Source organism: Elaeis guineensis, chromosome 4 (genome assembly GCF_000442705.2).
Source record: "Elaeis guineensis isolate ETL-2024a chromosome 4, EG11, whole genome shotgun sequence".
Lineage (NCBI taxonomy): Eukaryota > Viridiplantae > Streptophyta > Magnoliopsida > Arecales > Arecaceae > Elaeis > Elaeis guineensis.
In genome coordinates, this window is record NC_025996.2 from 53527005 (window position 1) to 53548724 (window position 21720).

At 38.1% G+C, this 21720-nt stretch overlaps 3 protein-coding genes across 7 annotated transcripts in view; all 3 read left to right on the plus strand.

Annotated features, from left to right (window-relative positions):
• Positions 1-1383: 1383 nt before the first annotated feature.
• The window catches only part of LOC105042829 (katanin p80 WD40 repeat-containing subunit B1 homolog KTN80.3), a 54867-nt gene continuing 34530 nt past the window's right edge, over positions 1384-21720 (plus strand). For 4 of the 5 annotated variants that reach the window (XM_073256561.1, XM_073256557.1, XM_073256559.1 and 1 more), the window contains exons 1-6: positions 1384-1943; positions 2249-2379; positions 2497-2614; positions 2724-2950; positions 3239-3341; positions 18771-18841. In XM_073256561.1, the coding sequence (XP_073112662.1) occupies positions 1913-1943; positions 2249-2379; positions 2497-2614; positions 2724-2950; positions 3239-3341; positions 18771-18841 (681 nt within the window). In that variant the 5' untranslated portion in view covers positions 1384-1912. The remainder of the gene's footprint in view (positions 1944-2248; positions 2380-2496; positions 2615-2723; positions 2951-3238; positions 3342-18770; positions 18842-21720) is intronic. The other variant, XM_073256558.1, reaches the window with a different exon arrangement.
• LOC140857529 (uncharacterized) lies at positions 8740-11197 on the plus strand. Its single transcript, XM_073256562.1, has one exon. It carries the CDS (start codon positions 8951-8953, stop codon positions 9656-9658), a length of 708 nt encoding a protein of 235 aa, XP_073112663.1. The 5' UTR covers positions 8740-8950; the 3' UTR covers positions 9659-11197.
• On the plus strand, positions 11098-14577 carry LOC140856927 (uncharacterized; the record flags this gene model as incomplete). Its single annotated transcript, XM_073255139.1, has 2 exons — positions 11098-11565; positions 11713-14577. Coding segments are annotated over 2 exons (1152 nt in total), but the record flags the coding sequence as incomplete, so codon positions are not given.

Here is a 21720-nt window from a genome sequence, read left to right on the forward strand (position 1 = left end):
TTTCGAATATTCTATGTATCGTTTGATTACTATAATTACCTATAGAATTAATTGCAATTCCCAAACTGTCTAAACTGGACAGTCAATTAACTAATATACATAATTCTTCCATCCGTATAAAAATATATAAATGTATAGATGGCATAGAATATGTATGTTAATCAAAAGATGGATCTACGGTTCTATACAATGCAATATATTTAAATTTTTAATCAGATTTTAGAAAAAATCATATTCAGATCTATTTTCAATAATATAACAAACAACATTAATATATTAATAGATACATTAAATTAACGAATACATTAACAAAAAAAAATAAAATGACTGAAAGAGTTCGGAAGGAGAGAGAGAAGGAAGAGGAAGGGGGATAAGGTGTGGGTGGGGAGGGGCTGTCAATGGGGGAAGGAGGGGGCGTCGGGCAGCCGGACAAAGGGAGAGAGAAGTTGGATGGGGCGTCGGACAGGTGGCCAGGCAAAGGGAGAGAAAAGAGAGGGCTGACAAGGAGGGGGGAGGGGCAGTCGGTGGGATCGGGGGGGGGGGATGTCAGATGGGGGGAGGAGGGGGCAACCAGCGGGGGTGTGTCGGATGGGGGGAGGAGGGGGCACTTGGTTGGGGGGAGGGGGCAACCGACGGGGGGCTTGGATGGGGGGAGAAGGGGGTAGCCAATCGGGGGGGGGGGGGGTCGGATGGAGGGAGAAGGGGCAGCCGACAGGGGCAGGGGGTGTCGGATGGGGGGAGGAGGGAGCAGCTGGTGAGGGGGGGTGGTCGGGGGGGTGTCGGATGGGGGGAGGAGGGGGCCAGGGGAGGAAGAGGGAGAGAGAAGAAAGAGGAGAAGAGGGAGAGAGAAGGAAGAGGGGCGGGGGGAAGAAAGAGGGGGAGGGGGTGGTGGCTTATCGGAAGGGATCGGGGAGGGGCATCATCGGAGAAGAATGAGGCGACGTGGGATGTCATCGGAGAAGAAGGAGGCGTGTGTGAATGATGTTTAATTTTTTTTTTATAGAAATATATAAATGTCATTGTGAATGGCGTTTTTATAAACACCATTTACAATGGCGTTTTTCTTTGGTCTTTATCATCTCCTTTGGCTGGCGGTTAGATTGATTGGATCAAATAAATGTCATTTGGAATGATATTTTATTATAAAAAATATCATTCTAAATATTTTTTTTTTATTTTACATTACTCTGATAAATAAATTTGAATATATATTAAATTATTAATTTTTTTTTTATTTATATTAATACAGTAAGGACTCGGATGGAATTAGTTAAAACATAGTAAAAGATAACGGACGGAATTAGTTAAAAAAAATTAAAAAAAACGGAGGGCGAAATTATATTACAAGGCGGCGGCAAGTCCGCTCGTGTTCGCACGGTTAAACCCCACTCCCGTCAAAGATACAGGAGGGAAAGGAAGGAACCACGCGGAGAAGAAAGGAAGAGAAGATAGGGAAATTTCAGAAGACAAGAATCTTCCTTGGAAAAAGCAAAGAAGCGGAGAAAGGTCCGGCCTTTTCAAGCCCAAGTAATACTCGATAAAGAACATTAACTCGACCCCTGATTGCAATTTGGAACTCTTCGTTTCCTTGCGGCTTCTTTTTCTCTCTGATATCTTGAATAAAGAAGGGCAGAAGCCCACAAATCTTTGCTCTTCTACCGAAGATTCGACCCTTGTGCCTTTGGTTAGGAGTTTAGGCGGGCTGGAGCTGTGGACGGAGAGCAGCTGGTGGAGCGGCGCTGCAATGGAATCGGGGAGTTGAGAGAGAAATAGATATGCGCGGTTTGGCTTCTTGAGATCCGTCATGAGCTGAGGAAGCGGAATTTGAGATCAAATTTGGACCTTTTGGCTATATTTTTGGGAGAAAGGAGAAGAAGAGGAGGCTCTGCTTTGTTTGTTCCCTGCCAGCTTCATGATGACCACCAAGCGTGCCTATAAGCTACGTATCCTATTCTTCCGCCCCCCCCCAATTTTTTCTTAAATCTGGGTTTGTCTGAAGTCAATCACAAAGCCTCTTTTTGTGTTTGAGATGGAGATTTATGATTGTTTGACGGATCTATTTGTCTTTGCTCACACGTTTTTAAGAAAAGCAAGTTCTTGAATTATTTGTGGCTCATTAGATGATTTTTGATTTTTACAAAAGTTCTTTAATTTTGTATGAATTGTCATTGATATTTAAGAGTATCTGTGGTTTCGCTCATTCGGGAATTCTGGTTCGACTTGGGTATCTTAACTTCATTAAATCCAGAGGAGTTTGTAGCACATGCTTCCAATGTGAATTGCCTCAAGATTGGGAGGAAGACTTCAAGGGTTCTTGTCACCGGTGGAGAAGATCGCAAGGTCAATCTCTGGGCTATCGGCAAACCCAATGCCATACTGGTAGGATACGCTTTGTTTGCTGCACCAGATTCCCTACTTTCTTTGCAACTATATCTGCTTACTTAGCTGGGCAATATGGTTTTGCCTATGTTAAATGATTCAGCTGACAATGTGCAGAGACTGTCAGGCCATACAAGTGCAGTCGAGTCGGTAAATTTTGATTCATCAGAAGCTTTAGTGGCTGCTGGGGCTGCCAATGGCACGATAAAGTTGTGGGATTTAGTGGAGGCAAAAGGTAAGAAGCAGAATTGATCCCCGTAGTGTGTACAGGTTGTTATTTATGATATACAAAGTAAAACATGGGGAATTACTTTTTCACAGTCGGTCGTTTTCTTGGTCTGCAGTTGTTTGCACTCTAACAGGGCACAGGTCCAACTGCATATCTGTTGATTTTCATCCATTTGGAGAATTCATTGCATCTGGGTCTTTGGATACAAACCTAAAGATATGGGATGTCCGAAGGAAGGGATGCATCGACACATACAAAGGGCACAGTGGAGGAATCAATGCAATTAGATTCACCCCAGATGGCCGATGGGTTGTTTCAGGTGGAGAAGATAACATTGTGAAGGTATTGCTTTCGATCTCACGTTTTGGTCAATCTCTTATCTGTGAAGTTTCAAAACCAAGAGTGGGACTTTTTGGCATTTTTATGTTATTATATATTTTTCTTTTCTCCCACTCTTTTTTTTTTTAATAAGGTGAATACCATAAAAAATGATTTGGTAAGAATTGCGGGCCATGTTTAGTAATTATGTTTCTTTTTTCTTTCAATAAACCCTTGATGTCATTATGAAAATTCTATAAATAAGCCTTCATTTGATCTACCACATTTTTGTTCTGAAATCTGTCTGAACAGCTCTGGGATCTGACAGCTGGGAAGCTCTTGCATGATTTTAAATGTCATGAAGGTCAAATTCAGTGCGTAGATTTCCATCCTCATGAGTTTCTTCTGGCAACAGGTTAGATTTATACTACTTTTATACAATATTTTTTTTCATTCTTTTTTGGTTTCATTTTCTTGTTTTAAGTTCATAATACTGTTCAAATGATAGCCAGAAGCAACAAACATGTCAGTAGCTTTGCTTTTACAATTTGCATTGTAGCTTGTCTTTTACAATTTGCAGTTATGTCAGTGATTAGGAAGACTTAGAAAGTAAATGAAACCAAATGGAAAGCAAATCTGACATGTGATGAGAATTTCTGATCTACATTTAATTGAATTGCCATTTGGAGTTGGCATTGGAAATGATTTTAGTGCCATGATATGGATGGAGAGAATGGCTAGAGCAATATCACACCTAAAGGCATTTGTGTAGTTGAGACTTTGACCTGATGGATCTTCCTTTATAAATTTCTTGTATCCTGACTTCCAAGACCATCCTCTTATTTTCTTATTATCTAGAATTCTAGGTTTTTTCATATTGATCTCTCAGGCTTGGGCAATTTGCTTGCTTGGTTCTATTTTCTTTCTTGGATTACTTTGGACCATGTTCATATTCTCGATTATTTAGTGATGACGAGGGGTTCAAGATAGTTAAAATCAGTAAATATCAGATGTTCCAGAAAAAATAATTGCATTTGTCCATTCCCTGCAGGTGGTTGGAATGTGAAGGGTGAATAATAAGGGAAATTAAGATAACCTCAAAAAAATATTGTGCAGGGATAAATTCATCAGTGGAGTGGAAGAAAAGCAACACTTAGTTGGACAACAAGATAACTCAAAGTCAATGATCATAAGAAGGTTGATAAAGAATCATAAAAACATATCCATATTGGTATGCTGGCTATGCATAGACATGATGATTTCTAAAATCTCATGAAAAATAATACTTGTAGGATGTTGGGCATTATTTAAGACTAAAAGTTTAATAAAGTTTGGTTGTATGGTGAAGAGGATATGCAAAATTTCAAAAAGGATCATCAATGAAAATCTACACCAAGGAATCCCTACTATTTTGATTTATTAAATGCAAAAATAGAAGGTGGCAAATGAACAGCTTATTTTTAATTTATCTACCCTATTTGTTCCAAATTTGAGGGATATATTGAATACAAGACTGTAAATTCACATTTTTCTGATTTTTTATAAGTAAATAGAACTATTAAAAATCTCATTTCTGTATGTGTTTTAGAACACAATGTCTTCAAATTTGGCAATTCTATGAAACACAATGTGGTCATGCATATTCACGTATTGAATTATTTCATGGAAGCATGTGAGATAAGAAAATATGTAATTTTTATCATTTTATGCTAATTTATGCCCCCTAAGCATGGGGATTTTGTGAAAACTGATATATAATAATCTCATAAATTTTGAACAAAAATGTAGTAGTTGGTTGCGAAAGTATATATTTACTAAGTAAAGTTGCATATTGGAGTTTCGATTTATAATTTGAAGACCTAAGTAGACTTTTTTTTTTTTTTTTTTGAGAATAGTTAAATCGTCAAGGTCCAATTAAAATTTATTAAAGAAAGTTAGATACAAAATGAGAGCAATATTATTCTCGTTATTGGTTAAATGTGACTTGAGTGAAGTACTATTGATGGCAAGCTGATTGAAATAGGATAGCTATTTAAGTAGATTTTGGGATGGAACATTATTATGTTAGGAGAAACTTTTGAGGAAGGGTCGAGACTTGAGAAAGAATTGGATGGGCAAGTAGTGAAAGAGTGTATTTCAACTTATTCTCATATGGTTCTTAGCAAAGGCCTGGCTATGGATTTAGGGTCTTATGTTCAAAAGACCCTATTGTAAGGAAAAACCTGAGACATTCAATCACTTTCTCATGTTGGATGTGGGTAACATTTTGCTTGAAAATAGAGGTGGAAAAGGCAGTAAGTGCTGTTGTTTATTTCTAGTAAAATAGAGATACCTTCATAATGATGAATTTAGAAAGTCGACATCTTTTCATGTTGTTTTCAGGTTTCATTTGGTTAGGAAATTTGGAGATACTAAAAATTAGTGTGGAAAAGATTATGATCGCCAGCTTGCTCTAATTGCTAATGCCGAGTATTACAAGAGAATGTAGATCTTGATATCTACAGATATCAAGATTCAAGCCTTCAGATGGCTAACATGATTAACTATTTATGAGGGTGGGAGTCATAGGTTTGAAACATGGAAACAACATATTCACACTAGGAGTAAGCTGCATATATTCGACCCTTCCTAGATACTGCAGTGGCAGGAGCCTCATGTACTAAGACACACTTTTAGAGGGTGAGCATCGGTGTAATAATAAGGTTTCTCCATTATGACCTGAAGGTCATTGGTTCAAAACAAGGAAAATAGCCTCTCTGCATGCAGGGGTAAGGCTGTGAACTTCTAACCCTTTATAGACCTTGCAATTGTAGGAGCCTCATGCATTGGGCTGCCCTTCTAGTTGCTGCCAAAGGGATCAATGTTGACAAGAAATGACTCGTCTTGTTGATGAAGTAACCTCTGGGCCTTTGCTACTCCAATATGACTTCATTTGGTCAGTTTTTAAGCACTGTTTTGCTAGAGCTAATTTTGTACCTAGGTAACTAGTGATGTGGAAGCTTGGCTTTTAATGTATATTTGACATTAAAAGCATGGTGCCTTTTTCGTGAAACGATTTGGTGGGAAGTATGGTAATAGAGGCAAGAGTTTAGGCAAAGATTGTGTATTGATGGTGCTTGCAAAATGTATTTGAACAATCCATTACTTGGAAGAACTTTTCCAAACTTGAAATTGATGCCTTAAGATGAACCTTTTTCTTATATGATATTTACATTGTTCTTCTTTGGTATTCCATGTCCTTGATGAAGTTGGTCTGTTTCTTTTTTTGAATATTGTAATTCATAAGATGATTTTAGTACTTAATACATGGTTGCTCTAATAAGGATGATCGTACCACTTAAGTTAATATTTAGCTATGATAATGTAGAGATAATTGGTGAATGTTTACATATGTAAATGAATAAGATCTTAATATTTAGCTACTATAATGTCTACATATGTAAGTAGAAAATGCAAAAGAAAATGGAGATATGCAAGCCAAATCCATTTGAGCCCCCAAACACGGGAAATCTGAGAGATCAAGAGCCCCATTTCCTTAAATGCGGAACTAGAAGTTCTAATGATTTAACATTCATTTAAAATTTTGTTGCCACAATGATGTAATGGTTTTCCCCTTTTCCCTATAGCAAACTTTAATCTAGATAGTTCAGTCATTCTAACAAGAATTAATTTAGGGTACATTTGGTTACATTTTTTGATTTTTGATTTTTAAAAAATATTTTTTATTTTTTTTGATTTTTGTTTTTGAGTAAAAGCAAAAGAGCAAAAAGTATGTTTGGTAACTATGTTGCCATAAAGCAAAAAGCAACGTTGGGGGATGGCAAGTGAAGAGCTCGACAAGGGAGAAGAGTTCGAGAAGGGAGGAAGAAGGGGTGGGGAGGTGAAGAGCTCGACGAGGGAGAAATGTTCGGGCTCTTTACTTTTTGGTTTGGCGTTTTAGACGTGGGGAAGCAAAAAAAGCAGAAAAGCAAGTTTTGGAAAGCAAAAAATTTTTGCTTTGCATATAAAGCAATTATTTTGATTTTTGATTTTTTGCTTTTCATGGTGTTACCAAACATTGCTTTTTAAAAATCAAAAAGCACTTTTTTAATGGTTAACCAAACGCACCCTTAATGTTTATTTGTGGATATTGATAGCTCAATGTTTATTGTTTAATGTGGTTTTTGAGCGAAATGGTGGGAAGCCACTTCGCATTTCTTCAATGATCTTGTATTGTGAAACTCCATGACATGAGTTGCTGTCGGAGGGAGAAAGCTGCCATCTCTATATTGCCTATGCTTGGCTTCATCACCATTTCCTTTCAACTCTATATATCACCTAGCCATTCTCCCCAGTCTCTTTCACCACAACATCACCAGCATCATGAAATGCTGGATCTCCCCTCACTTCAGCTCCAGACCTCCTAGCCCATTTGGCTCAAGTTTTAACTGCCACTATCCACATTGTGTCTCATTAAGTGTTTCAATTACACCCAACCAAGTTTGAAATTTCCATCGTACTAGATGCAATGGTTTCTAAAAGAAGCTTAGAGTTGTTTTCATTCTTGAGGGTCTATCTTCACATGATGGGTTTAAGCCAAGGTCCACTTCAAGGGGCCCCAAGCCTGGCCAGACTGCAAAATATCCAAACTCTCGTTGAAGTCAAAGTTCAAAATCTGTTGGAGGTTTGTGGTCTGGTTGTCCCACTATCTCGATAGTCTGAGCCCACAATTCCTAGCTACCAGGGTTCGCCGTATCGGGCCGAACCGCTCGGTACGAGGCGTATCGAGCCGGACCGGTAGTTTACCGGTCCGGTTCGGACCTTTTTTTCGAAATATTCCTCGAACCGCTCGGTTTGGTCCGGTTCGTATCCATACCGTCCAAAATCGGACGGTATGAATCGGTTCGGTCCGATTCGGCGTGAACCGAACCGTACCGACATGCCCACATAAATAAAGTGGGGACGGGGGAGGGGGGTGGGGTCGGAGACTTTTTAAATCATTGTGGCTGTTAAGAGTTCTCTGAGAAGTCTCAGAGAACTCCCGAGGACCCGAAGCTTATGAAGGTCTCAATGAAACCGTTGAGATCTCCAAAAAATTAGAAAAAAAGAAAAAAACTCCGTCAAATTGTAGGAGTGGTTCGAGGAGAGGCTAATATTTGGTTGGAGGTAAGATAATATGTTATTTTCGTAGTAAATATTTATTTTTATTTTTGTTGTTAAAAATAGGATAAGAATGAGAAAGAATAAAAATAAGAGAAAATCATGTCAAAATCTTATGATTTTGATATGATTTAATTATATGTGATAGATCTTTGGAAGATCTACATGATGACACCAAAATTATTAATTTTTATTAATTATATATATTTTAAATATTTTTAAATATTTATTTATTTAAAAATTTAAAAAAAATTAAATTTTAAGGAAAAAAATCAGAGTTTGGGAATCATGTTTAGAATGATTCAAGCTACTTAAATCTAATTTCAAATTTTTTTTAAATATTTGAAATAAAAAAATTATTTTTTTAATTATTTAAATTAAAAAATTTAATTATAAAATAAAAAATATATAAAAATAGTGTTATATTTTAGTTAATTAAAAAATATTTTTTGAAGTATATAACATATTTATTTTGAATTTATAAGTTTTAAAATAATTATTAAAATTATTTTAAAATTATATATAATTATTTTAATTATCGTTAAACTATCGTGCTTTATTGTACTTGCATATATTTATAAGAAAAAAATTTAGAGCATGACGTTCGTTTACTTTAATTAATCAGCTATTTTATAGTATATACTTATTTATATAAAAATTATTAAAAAATTAAAAAAATAAAAAATCAGTGTTAGTTTTGAAATTGAGAATAATATTTAGAATGATTCAAAATAATTGAAATATTTGAATCTAACTTGAGATTTTTTTGAAATTCTTTTTGTAAATATTTAAATAGTAAAAAATATTATCAAATAAAAAATATATGTAATTAGTGTTATATTACAGGTAATTCAAAATAATTAGTATTTTGTTATACCTGCAGAAATGAGTAAGAAGAAAGATCCAGAGCGTGACATCGGTTGGGATCATGGCGAGATGCTCTCGGTTCGGCATCATTGGAGATGCAAATGGTGCAACATAGAGTTCAAGGGAGGAGGGATGACTAGGTTGAAGCAGCATCTGGCTCGTGGTTATCCTGATGTGTCCATGTGTCGGAAATGTCCGCAAGAGGTCCGACAATTGATGAAAAAGCACTTTGCTGATTCAAAAGCAGCGAAAGAAAGGGCAAAGCAGAAAAAGACCGAAATAGACCGTCGAGCTGCAGAGCTACTTTCTTATCACTCTAGAGAGTCAGAGGAGGCTTCTGCTCCAGATGATGAGGCACAGATTGAGGCTGCCATTCAGACGAGCTTGGCGGATCAGTACCAGCAGGAGGAGATGGCCCGATACAGAGAGCGATTCGGACCATCATACTACGAATCAAGATCTGGATCAGCGACTAGTAGGGGAGAATTCGAGTTAAGAAGGACTACCTCAGTCAGAGAGCCTGGTGGTAGAGGGAGTAGACGCAGCATGTTTTCTTTGTTGGGAGCTTTTGGCAGGAGGAGGTCCTCCAGAGATATTCCAGCAGGAGCCAGCATTCAGGATTTGGATCCACATGCTTTGTCTTGCAAGGATTCAAAGCAGCAAAGAATTGACAGTATGCTGAAAAAAGATAAGAAGAAGGATATGTGGCGAGCTATTGGATCATGATTTCATTTCAGCCATATTCCAGCAAATGCAGCAGCCAATCCTTACTACCGATCTGCTATTTCAGCCATAGAGATTGCCGGCCAGGGTGTAGATCCTCCAGGACCTAAGGACATCTATGGTCAGCTTCTTGACAGCAATAAGGAAGATCTGCAGAGATGGATTGCTTCTTACAAAAATAAATGGCCTACATACAGTCTGACAGTGATGTGTGATGGTTGGACAGGTTCTACTAGGCGGAGCATCATTAATTTTTTGACATACTGTGATGAAAAAATATTTTTTCACAAATCAATCGATGCTTCAGATAAGATGCACGATGCCACATATATCCTTGGTTTGATGGAGGAGGTGATTGATTCAGTGGGTGAGCAGCATGTCGTGCAGGTCATCACAGATAACGGACCACAATATAAGACTGTCGGAGAGTTGCTGATGGAGCAGCGACTGCAGATATACTGGATCCCATGTGCTGCACATTGCATTGATCTTATATTGATGGATATCGGAAAGATTCGCAGGGTGCAGCAGGTAGTGGAGATTGCCCAGATCATTACTAGATTCATCTACAACCACACATGGGTTCTTTCATTGATGCGGACGTATATTGGAGGGAGATCTTACGATCGGGTATCACACGGTTTGCTACCAACTACATAGCACTTGATAGTCTTCTTCAGAAGAAAACAGTCCTACGTCAGATGTTTGTCAGTGTCGAGTGGCGGGAGAGCAGATATGCGAGGGCCGGCACTGATGGAAGTCATGTGGAGAACTTGATGACAAGTCAGTCATTTTGATAGCAGACTGAAAAGATAGTGAAGGCTATCAAGCCTTTATATGAGGTGCTTTACGTCGTGGACAGCGAGAGATACCCCCAGATGGACTTCCTATATTACATGATGGAGAGGGCAAAGAAACATATTAGTGAGAATGATCCCAAGCATTCTCAAAAATTCATTAACATTATTGAGCGCCGTTGGGACTATCAGATGGGTAGAGATTTGCATCTAGCTGGTAAGTTTGGATTTAAGAATGTTTTAAAATATTTTTTCGAAGCATGAAAATAAAATTGTGCTTAATCAATCTTAAAATTTATCTGCAGCTTATTACTTGAATTCGAAATTTCAGTATACTATTCCGGAGATAGATATGGATAGCGAGCTTCTTGCTCTCTTCGCAATGTCATATATAAGATGGTGTCCGATCCAGAAATCGCGTCGTTGTGTCTGCAAGAGGTATGCTAGTTTAAAATAGATGTAATTATTCAACTGAATTCGATCTGATATATTTATAAATAATAAATATATTTTATTTCAGACGAAATAGTTTAGAGAGGGATCAGATAGTTTTGGAGTCCCATCAGCTGTCGTAAGCAAAAAACAGATGAATCCAGGTAAATTACATATCAATAATGAGCAATGTAGATTGATATGTAATTTTGCTTAATAATATCATCAAATTTGATATATAATTTTGCTTTTGTAGCTGAATGGTGGATTCATTTTGGAACGTCAGTAAAAAATTTGAGACATATGGCTGTCCGTATTCTTTCTCAGACGGTCTCTGCTAGTAGCTGTGAGCGTAATTGGTCCACTTTTGCCCTTATCCATAGCAAACAGAAAAATCGTCTGACACAAAAATGCCTCGACGATCTTGTATATGTTCACTACAATCTGAGGTTGAGGCTAAAATGTATTCAGGAGGAAGTTCAGTTGAAGTACACTGATCCGACGCTGGATGATTATGCCGACGAGGATGACGATCCGATCATCGGATGGCTTACAGGTCAGCAGCAGGAGCCAGAGCTTGATGAGCCAGGATCCCCTCCACGACCAGCCAGTGTGGTGGCGAGGGAGATCAGGGTGGATCCAGGGCAATGGGCAGAAAAAAATATTCCACATAGGCTTTCAGCTGATTAGCCATAGTCTGAGAGGATACAAGGGACTCATTCATCACATGACTCACTATCCGATACATCTTTCCAGAGATTCGAGCGAGAGATGTATAGACGATCCTCCCGGCAGTCAGCAAGAAGGCATCCATCCTCTCAATCATAGGAAACTCAGTCACAGAGGGGCACAAGGGGAGAAAAGAAAAGACAGTTGTACGTGCACCACTCTCGAGAGTACAGGAGCTATCTGGTTCAGATACGGACATCAGAGAGAGTGATGATGATACTGGTAGTAGTAGCTATGGATCTGATGATCAGGGAGAAACTGAAGGATAGGAGTCCACCATTTATGAGACAGTCACAGGGTGATATTCGATTCACCGATGAGTCTCAGTTTACGCATGTCACACAGGATAGGGATCATGGTGGACGAGTCGGTAGAGATCGTGGGGAACCGATTTTATATAGACGACGGGCTCCTAAAGGTCGTCCAGCACATGATGCAGCTGCGGACGATCTTGCACGTGGAGTAGGATCCATGGATGTATCTGGATCATCCTCACATTATGGATCCTATTATCTACAGCCACCTTATGATCCATATGCATATGGTGCATCCGAGGTATCATCTTTTAGTGGTTACTACCCTATGCAGCCTGGAGCATCTTACGGATCAGATTTTGCTACTGGCATATTTGGATGGACTCCTTCACAACTGTACCATCATCTCGAGGATACTTCTCAGAGTCAGAATTTTAGCGAGAGGTCTGAGATGTCTTACAATCCAGAGAGGATGTCTTATGGGATGATGAATATTCGAGAGTACGGTGCAGCTTGGCTAGAAGGTTAGACTGATGTCCCTTCAGACTATGTTGATGATCCAGACATCTACGAGCGTCACAGACACTCGATAAGAAATTAAATGTAGAGTACATCTTAAGATTCGTATATCAGTTATTGCGCTTTGTACTTAAATATTTAGAGACATTTTAATGCGTATTTTATATATATTTTTTTTAGTTTTAAGATGACATAGTTGAAATATAATGGAAATAAATATATGTTTGAAATTTGGATCAAGAGTCTTTGTACCGCAACCTAACTCCAAATTGAACCCAAATATGTCAATAATATGCAATATAATGCCATATTGAGGTTGTATTTATCAATTATTAACTTTAAAAATCCAAAAAAAAATTTAAAAATTGAAAAAAATTGTGTACTGGTACCAGACCGGTACGTCTGGGCATACCATGTGTCGGTATGGTACGGTACCGGTACCATACCGTACCAGTCCGGCACCGGCACGCCGTCCGGTACCGGTACAGCGAACCTTGCTGGCTACTGCCTGCTAGTTTTGTTAACTAATAATCACTTCCTAACAACATTGAAAGGAGGTGAGGTAGGTTCGGGTGGGGTGGGAAGAGAGTGTTAGGATATATTTAGTATTGCATATTTCTTTCCATATACAGTGAAAGTTCTTATGATATTATTGCTGTATTATTAGTGGAGGTTCTTATGGTATCATTGCTGTATTATTAATGGCATATGTTGCCATAAAACACTGGCATATGTTGCCATATATGAAAATCCTGTACTCTATATATTTTGGTCAATGAAATCCTAGAGGGTAGGCTCTTTTGCCTCTCTTTCATGATATCAGAGCAGGAACCCTAACTAGGGATGTTGATCCATAGCCACCAACCACCAAAACTCTCTTGTTGTTCACCTTCCTCCCATCTTTATTGCCGTTCAGTCTTCCCTGGTGCTGCAGGCCTTCTCCTGCTGCCGCTCGGTTCTCTTGCTACTGTTTGGTTTTTCCTGTTCTTCCCTGGTTCTACTTGGCCGACCTTGCTGCTGCTTGGTCTCTCCTTGAGTCGTTGATTTTTCTTGATCTTCCCTGGTTCCGCCTAGCCTTCCCTGCTGCTGCTTGGTTCTCTTGCTGCTGCTCTGTTTTTCCTATTCTTCCCTAGTTCCACTTGGCCATCCCTGCTGCTGCCTGGTTTCTCCTTGAGCCGCTAGTGCTGCTGGCCTTCTCCTAGTGCTGCTCAGGGTTTCTTAGGAAGTGATCTTTGTTGGTAACTTCTGTTCTCATCTCCTTTTCTTTTGGTGGTGATTTCTTTTAGTCGCAAACATGTCTTCTTTTACCGCAACTCTATCTATTGTTAACATCAAAACTCTCGTACCATTAGAACTCATTGATTCTATATATTTGATGTAGAAACAAATTTTTCTAAATGTCTTAGAGAGTTTTGGTGTTACTTTGCATGTGAATAGAATCAGTATTATCCCTCTTTAGATTATTGAAACAGCAGATAAGAAGACAATTGTGAATCCAGAGTATTTATTATGGAAGAAGGTAGATACCACCATACTTTTCTGGATTAATGCTACTCTGTCTCTTAGCATACTACAGATGGTCATATCTGGTTCACCCAAAATAGCTCATGATGCATGAAAAATTATTGAGGCATACTTTCTTGACAAGATTGCCTCTACGGCTTTTTCTCTGAAATCTGAGTTACGAAGCATCAAGAAAGGATCAATGAGTATGAGTGAATATATGCAAAAGGTTAAATCCATAGGGGATGCCCTCTAGGTGATTGATGAAGCTGAGTCGGATCATAATTTGGTCATGATTGTTCTTCTGGGACTATCGGAGGAATATAGAGGATTTGTTAATGCATTAAATATATATAGAATGAAACCTACTTTTGAGCAACTTCGACCACTTCCAATGCAAGAAGAAACTGAAGTTCAGCACCGTGCCGGATTGACGACACCACCTGCTCCTTTCACTACTAAAGGAGGAGCCCTTTATGCAAATCGTGGTCGAGGTCATCGTGGTGGACGCAGGGTTAGTTTTCACAGAGGTCGAGGACAGTGTGGTAGACATAATTCAAATCTCGGTCATGGATTCAGTAAAGCATACACATCCTTAACCCTTTCCTTATCCTAATCAACCTAACAAATAACCCCATGTTCCACGATCTAGCACACAATGCTAGATATGTGGAAAATTTAATCATTCTGCTCTTTAGTGCAGGCAACATTTCAACCATGCTTTCATCGCTGCTATGAGCCTTCAGGAGTCTGATGAGGAAGTTTGGTATCCAGATACTGGAGCTTCTAATCATATGACTGCTAATTCTGGTATTCTCTCTTTCTCTAAACCTTATAATGGGCATGAAAAAATTTTAGTTGGTAATGAAAATTTACTTAATATTACTCAGATTGATGAAACACAGTTGAATACTCCTTCCAACTCCTTTGCTTTCAAAAATGTTCTCGTTGTTCCTTTTATTAAACGAAATTTACTTTCTGTTCATCAATTTTACCATGATAATAATTCTCGTTTTGAATTTGACTCTTTTGGTTTTTCTATAAAGGATTTGGAAATGGGGAAGGAGCTTCTCCGATGCCGTAGTTCGGAAACTTCACTCTATCCAATTTCTTTTAGAGTTGCAAGTATATGGAATAAGCAGTGGTCGGTCTTTGTTGCATTTAGATTTAGTGAAGATATTTGACATAGATGGTTAGGTCATCCCAGTCTTACAGTTCTTTCTAAATTTATTACAAAAAATAAAGTTGTTTTTGATAGTCATTCTGAACTCAAATTATCTGTTTGCAATGCATGCAATATGGAAAAACATGTCAAACTTTTTTTTCTTGATTCTGAATTAAAATCTATTTTTCCTTTTCAACTTATGCATTCTGATGTATGGCAGGCACCTGTTTCCTCTATTTTTTGATATAAATATTGTGTCATATTTGTGGATGATTACTCCCGTTATTTTTGGATTTACCTCTTAAAATTTAAACACGAGGTTTTTAGAAAATTTTTAGAGTTTAAAGCAATGATTGAAAATATTTATCATCGCAACATTAAAATTTTTCAATCTGACAACGATAAGGAGTATGTAAATGAAAAATTCTCTATTCTGTGTTCACAGAGTGGGATTATTCAGAGATTCTCGTGTCCTCATACACCACAACAAAATGATGTTGCTAAGAGGAAACATAGTCATTTATCCAATGTTATTCGGAGTCTTCTTTTTCAAGCTTGCATATCTTCTCGCTTTTGGGCAGAGGACCTACAAACTGTCGTTTTTCTTGTAAATCGTACTCCTTCGCTTGTTGTTTTGAATGAAAAATTGCCATATAATGCTTTGCATGATTGTCCCTTCTGACTTACAACTAGTAAAAGTTTTTGGATGCTTGTGTTATCCTGATCTACAGGATATTGTCAAATATAAGCTCTCTCCCTGATCACTCCCTTGTGTATTCTTGGGACTCTCAGATAAGTATAAAGGGTTTCGTTGCCATATCCAAGCACTGGAAAATTCTCATTTCTAGTCATGTTACCTTTGTTGAAATAGTTTTTCCATATCCTTCTCTCCAAATTTTCTATATCTTCCGCAACTGATTCTACTATTTCAGATTTTTCACATGTTTCAAAATTTTCTTTCTAATCTTTCTTTATTGGGTGAGAGTCCTACTATTGATGCACTTTCTCATATCAATTTTATCTATATTTTTACTATTGATGATCCTAGCACTTCTTGTACCAATTGGTCCACTTTGTTTGTTTCACCAACCTCTGAGTCGTTAACTTAGTTTACGACCAACTTGAATCATGATGCCATATAGGTTAGAGATGAGAACCATACCATTGCAGCTGGTCAGAAAGAGCTCCGAATCTATACTAGACGAACAACCTCTAGGGCTGTTGCACCCACCACTACAACCAACCTTGCTCCTACACCTTCTGAACCTCTCCTTTCCACTCCACCTACTGTAGACCTATCAGTTTCAGCATCTTTTTTATTTATCTCACCTATTGTTTCCCCTCCACCTTCTCATACACACTCTATGCTCACCTAGTCCATGACAAAAGATATGACTGAGTCTACCTCCTTCCTCACTTCTAAGAGTTCTTCTCTTCCCATCGAGCCTAATTCTTTTGCCGAGGCTTTTCAAGATGCAGGTTGGCATGTAGCTATGACCGAGGAATTTGATGCCATATTGACTAACTCTACTTGGGATCTTGTTCCTCTATCATCAATCTCATTGGCTGCAAATGGGTGTACAAGGTTAAATAGAAGGTAGATGGTTCTCTTGAGCTTCTCAAGGCTTCGCTTGTGGCTCAGGGCTACAAACAGCAATAGGATATTGATTTTGCAAAAATTTTTTCATCGATCGTCAAGCCGACTACTATTCACATTGTTATTTCTATAGCTTTCTCTTCTAGGTGGCCGCTTCGGCAACTTGATGTGAAGAATGCCTTTCTTCATGGTGTTCTTTCTAAAGAAGTCTATATGAAACAACCACCTGATTTTGTGGACTCTTCTCTTCCTCATCATGTTGCCACCTATGGAAAGCCATCTATGGACTCAAGCAGGCACCTTGGGCTTGATTTCAGTACTTTACTTCCTTTCTTTCTGAGATTGGTTTTATTGGAAGTATTGCAGATCCCTCCATGTTTATTTGTTACTCCTCTTCTGGCACTCTCATTCTTCTTCTGTATGTCGATAATATCATTATTACTGGAAGCTCCTTATCTCTTTTAGAAGCTTTTACAGACATTTTACAATGAGAGTTTGCGATGAAGGACTTGGGGTCTCTACATTATTTTTTAGGCATTGAAGTCACTAGCTCACCATCTGATCTTCATCTGACTCAACAGAAATACATGCGTCAACTACTTGAACATCATGGTTTTCTCACAAGTAAGCCGGTTGCTACTCTCTCTCTCTCCCAGTGTTCGTCTCTCGACTCATGAAGGGCATCTTCTTGAAGATCCCTTTACCTATCGTCAAATAGTTGGTGCTTTGCAATATCTTACTTTCACAAGACCTAATATCTCATATGCTATTAATACGGTTGCTCAATATCTCCATGCTCCTCGCGAGACACATATACAAGCTATTAAACTTCTTCTCCGGTACATTCGTGGGACACTATCCTATGGCATTTTCATCTCCCGTTGTCTGAATCCATCACTCATTGCTTTTTCAGATGCTGATTGGGCTAATTGTCTAGATACACAATGGTCCACTTCGAGTATTGCATATTTTTTGGACCTAATTTTATCTCGTGGTCGTTAAGAAGCAGCCTACTATTTCTCACTCTAGTTCTGAAGTGGAGTATTGATTTGAAGCCGACACACTAGCCAAGACTGTTTGGATTCGTCGTCTACTTCGTGATCTTTGCATCTCCTTATGGCACTCTATTCGCATCTATTATGATAATCTTAGCACAACATACCTTACTGCAAATCCTGTTTTACATGCCTGTATGAAGCACATTGAACTTGATCATCACTTCTTGCAGGAGAAAGTTCAATCGGGTCATTTGGATGTGGTCCATATTTTTTTTTGACAAACAACTTGCTGACATCTTCACCAAACCTTTGTCTACTTCTTGGTTTTCAATTTTGCGCACCAATCTTCGCCTCCATGCCAAGGATGCTCAGCTTGCGGGGGGATGTTAGGATATATTTAGTATTGCATATTTCTTTCTATATATAGTGGAAGTTCTTATGGTATTATTGCTGTATTATTAGTGGAGGTTCTTATGGTATTATTGCTATATTATTAGTGGCATATGTTGCCATAAAACATTGGCCTATGTTGCCATATGTGTACATCTTGTACTCTATACATTTTGGTCAATGAAATCCTAGAGGGTAGGCTCTTTTGCCTCTCTTTCAGAGAGGAGAGAGGGGGAAGGGGGAGATATTAGAAAAGGAAGGCAGGAGGGAGAGAGGAGGGTGTTGCGTGTTTTGTTTACTAATTTCTTAGCATAATAACATTAATCTTTATTTGCTTAGTTGGATTTGTTGGGTAGTTTAGTATGTTTATTCATTACTGCCCAAATTTGACTTGTGAAATCACCATTGCTATATAGTTGATACTCTGCATGCACTGTTGTTTGGCATTATATACTTGTAATCTTATATACAGAGCATTATTCGTATCATCGTTTGTCAGATGCATACCCACTGCACTTTGAGTTGGTCTTTTGGTGTGTTTTTTCAGTACAAGAGCTGTAGTTTGTTCACAAATCAAACTTCCAATGATACACTAAAGTCGTTACAAAACTAGGTCTTATTATACTCAAGAATAAAATTCTTACCTATAGATATTCGTTTCTCAGATTATTTATGCTTTTACTTTTGCAACTAATAATTTTTTCTATTATGTATTTTGAAAAACTTTACAGGTTCAGCTGACAAAACTGTTAAATTTTGGGATCTTGAAACTTTTGAGATGATTGGGTCATCAGGACCTGAGGTAGCACTTATCTTTAAAGCAGAATTTTGTGCATCAATTTTTGAAAATTTCTGTTTGGACTCTGAGTGAAGATTATTGTTCTTTAGTGTTTTATTCTTGTTGTTATCTTATCATCAATTTCAGCAACCATAAAGTTGCTTTGTCTACCATCAAACTGATTTCTACAGATTGTGGTTTGCTTCATGGGTTTTACTTTATTGTAATATCATTATTTATTAATATTTTAATTGTATATCAAAGTACAAAGTCCTTATAAAATACAATGTTATCATATTGCTATAATACTACACAAATATTATGATAGTGTGCTATTATAATGTTATATAAATCAATGTGATATATCTTTTTTTATTTTATGTTGCTACAGGTTATTAGTGAAAAAGGCTATACCTAGTTATGGTCCAACAGTCCAGGGTCCTGGAGGGATGGGATAGACTGGGGACAGATCTAACCTTTGGCATTTTTTTGCACAAAAAGGCTGCCCTAGGACTTGAACCTGCACCATTGCACTTGTCAACCCAAGTCTTTTTCTATGGCACCAAGCAATGGCCTCTTTTATAAGTTATTAATAATGCCAAATATTATCATAACATATTTAAACTGTTATTAATGTAGGTGTTATATTGATAACATCATAATTGTATTATCACAGTATTAAATTATTAATTAGCTTAATAATATCAATGTACTGTACAAGTACCACATTTCATAATTGTATACTACAATATTATCATAGCATTGTCCTATTTTAATTCAGGATATAATTTTATTAAATAAATAATATAAGAATTTAATTATAATATAGGTGTAAAGTTATGTATTATGACTTGTATGTCATTTCATAATATCATATTACAATATGAAGCTTACTCTCAATGCTCTGATGCACACCCATATTACAATAAGTCATTCTTGAAAGTTCTTCGACCATGAAAGTAAAATTTACCAATACTTTAATTAGGACTTGGATAATTTGAATAATATGAAATGAAAGCTACAAGCTGATACCATTTCCTTCATCAAAATAATTAATATCTATTATCACAACTATAGGCAATATTATGGAAAAATAAGTGAAATGTTTGATTCTATTCTTTTTCCACCTTGATATGAATGGGTTTCTAAAAAAAAAAATGATAACACAATCCTAAAAATTGGATATAAGTACCAACATTTGCTGCTTTTTAATTCCTGAGATATCCCTAGCTAACCTCTTCCTACACCCATGGCCCCAATGCTCCGAAACTCGACCAGGACACTGACCCATTTTATTGTCCAATCCTTGGGGCAGCAATTCAACTGCACTCATGTGAATTTAGATTCTTATGTTATTTTTTATTTTAATTTCAAGTGACCCAAGAAGTTTTAATTAAAACATGCTACAACATGATGGTTCTAAATGAGAAAAAAAATATGTTGGTTCTTGAAAGCAATTGCTAAACATATGACCTTAAACAAGAGAACTCCATAACAAAAATAACAATAGCTACTTGGAGTTACTACATCTAAATCAAATTTTCACATCCACATGTCTTAAATGTAAGCTTGTAGACTCTCAATCAACAACAATAACAAATAAAGTCACAGTTATAGTAATCCAGCTTTTGTATTTGACCTGTCTTTAAATATACACTTTGAGATCTTAAATCTTAAATGTCTGTTTCTTTATAGCTAGCAATTAATGGAAACTAGTTATTAATTTATACAGCCATTTTTTTACGTAATTGAATTCGTACAGCCCAAGGATTGCCGACTTAGAATTGGACCCTATGTCAATCGGCTGACGGTACAATCGGTATGCCCCTATATCAGACCATACTAGATCCGAATCGACATGGAAATGAAGGATGAACCGGGGAGGAAAATAGAGAGAAAGAGAGAGGGAGGGAAGGAAAGAGAGGTTGGCAGAGATGCAGGCAGTGGCTAGTAGAGGGCCATAGAGGCCGCGGAGGCCTATTGAGCTTTGCAGTCCTCTTGAGAGAAAATGAGAGCAAAGAGAGATAGAGAGAGCGGAAGGGAGGGAAGAGGAGGGAGGGGATGGCGGCAAGGAGGTAGCCGTGGATGCCGGACCACTAAAATCTTCTCGTGGTTGCCACGAGTTCGAAACAGGAGCAATGCCCCTATTTCATCGACTTTTTTAAAAGTCGATAAATCGTGAAGCTGACAATGGGTTTGCCAGCTTCACTTAGCTCTTGTTTCATCAGCTTTTTTTAAAAAGACTGATAAATAGTGAAGGCAAACCGCGATGAAAAGGGGCGTCGCCCCCTGTTTCGAACCTGCGCGACCATGGGGAGTTTTTGGGCCATTTGGTGGCCATGGCGGCCACCTGGCAGCTCTTCGATGGTCTCTCGCCACCCTTTGGTGGCCGTCCTGCTGCCTTCCCTTCCCTTCTCTCCCTCCCTTCCCCTCTCTCTCTTTTCGCATCTTGCGCAGGATTGCGGAGCCCCTTGGGCCTTGATGGCCCTCTGATAGCCTCGTGGGCACTGCTGGCCACCTTTGGCCTTTTCTCTTCTTCCCTCCTCCCTCCCTCTCTTTTCCTCTCTTTCCTTCTCGCTCACTTCGTTTTTGCCGGTGTTCTAAATCGAATGTCCGAACTACATGGTTAGCTGTTACTATGGTTCGGCATGCCCCAAACCGCCTTGTTTGGATTGATTCGGCAAACCTTGGTACAGCTGTTGTTCGCATGTATCTTAGAACTTATTTCGGATATTCATGGCATGATGTTTATGAACTCATGCATATAAGAACTAGTGGTATTTGCGGTGGTGTCACTAGCATCCAGTTACATGGTTCTTAGGATTGACAAAAATTCAGGTTCACTAACATGAACTCATTTAGTGCAACTAATCTTTGATAAATCTGTTGACTGGAATTATTTA

Bases quoted from the DNA above. Each gene is read 5' to 3' on its own strand.
- LOC140857529 (XM_073256562.1), top strand. From the start codon at position 8,951: ATGAGTAAGAAGAAAGATCCAGAGCGTGACATCGGTTGGGATCATGGC.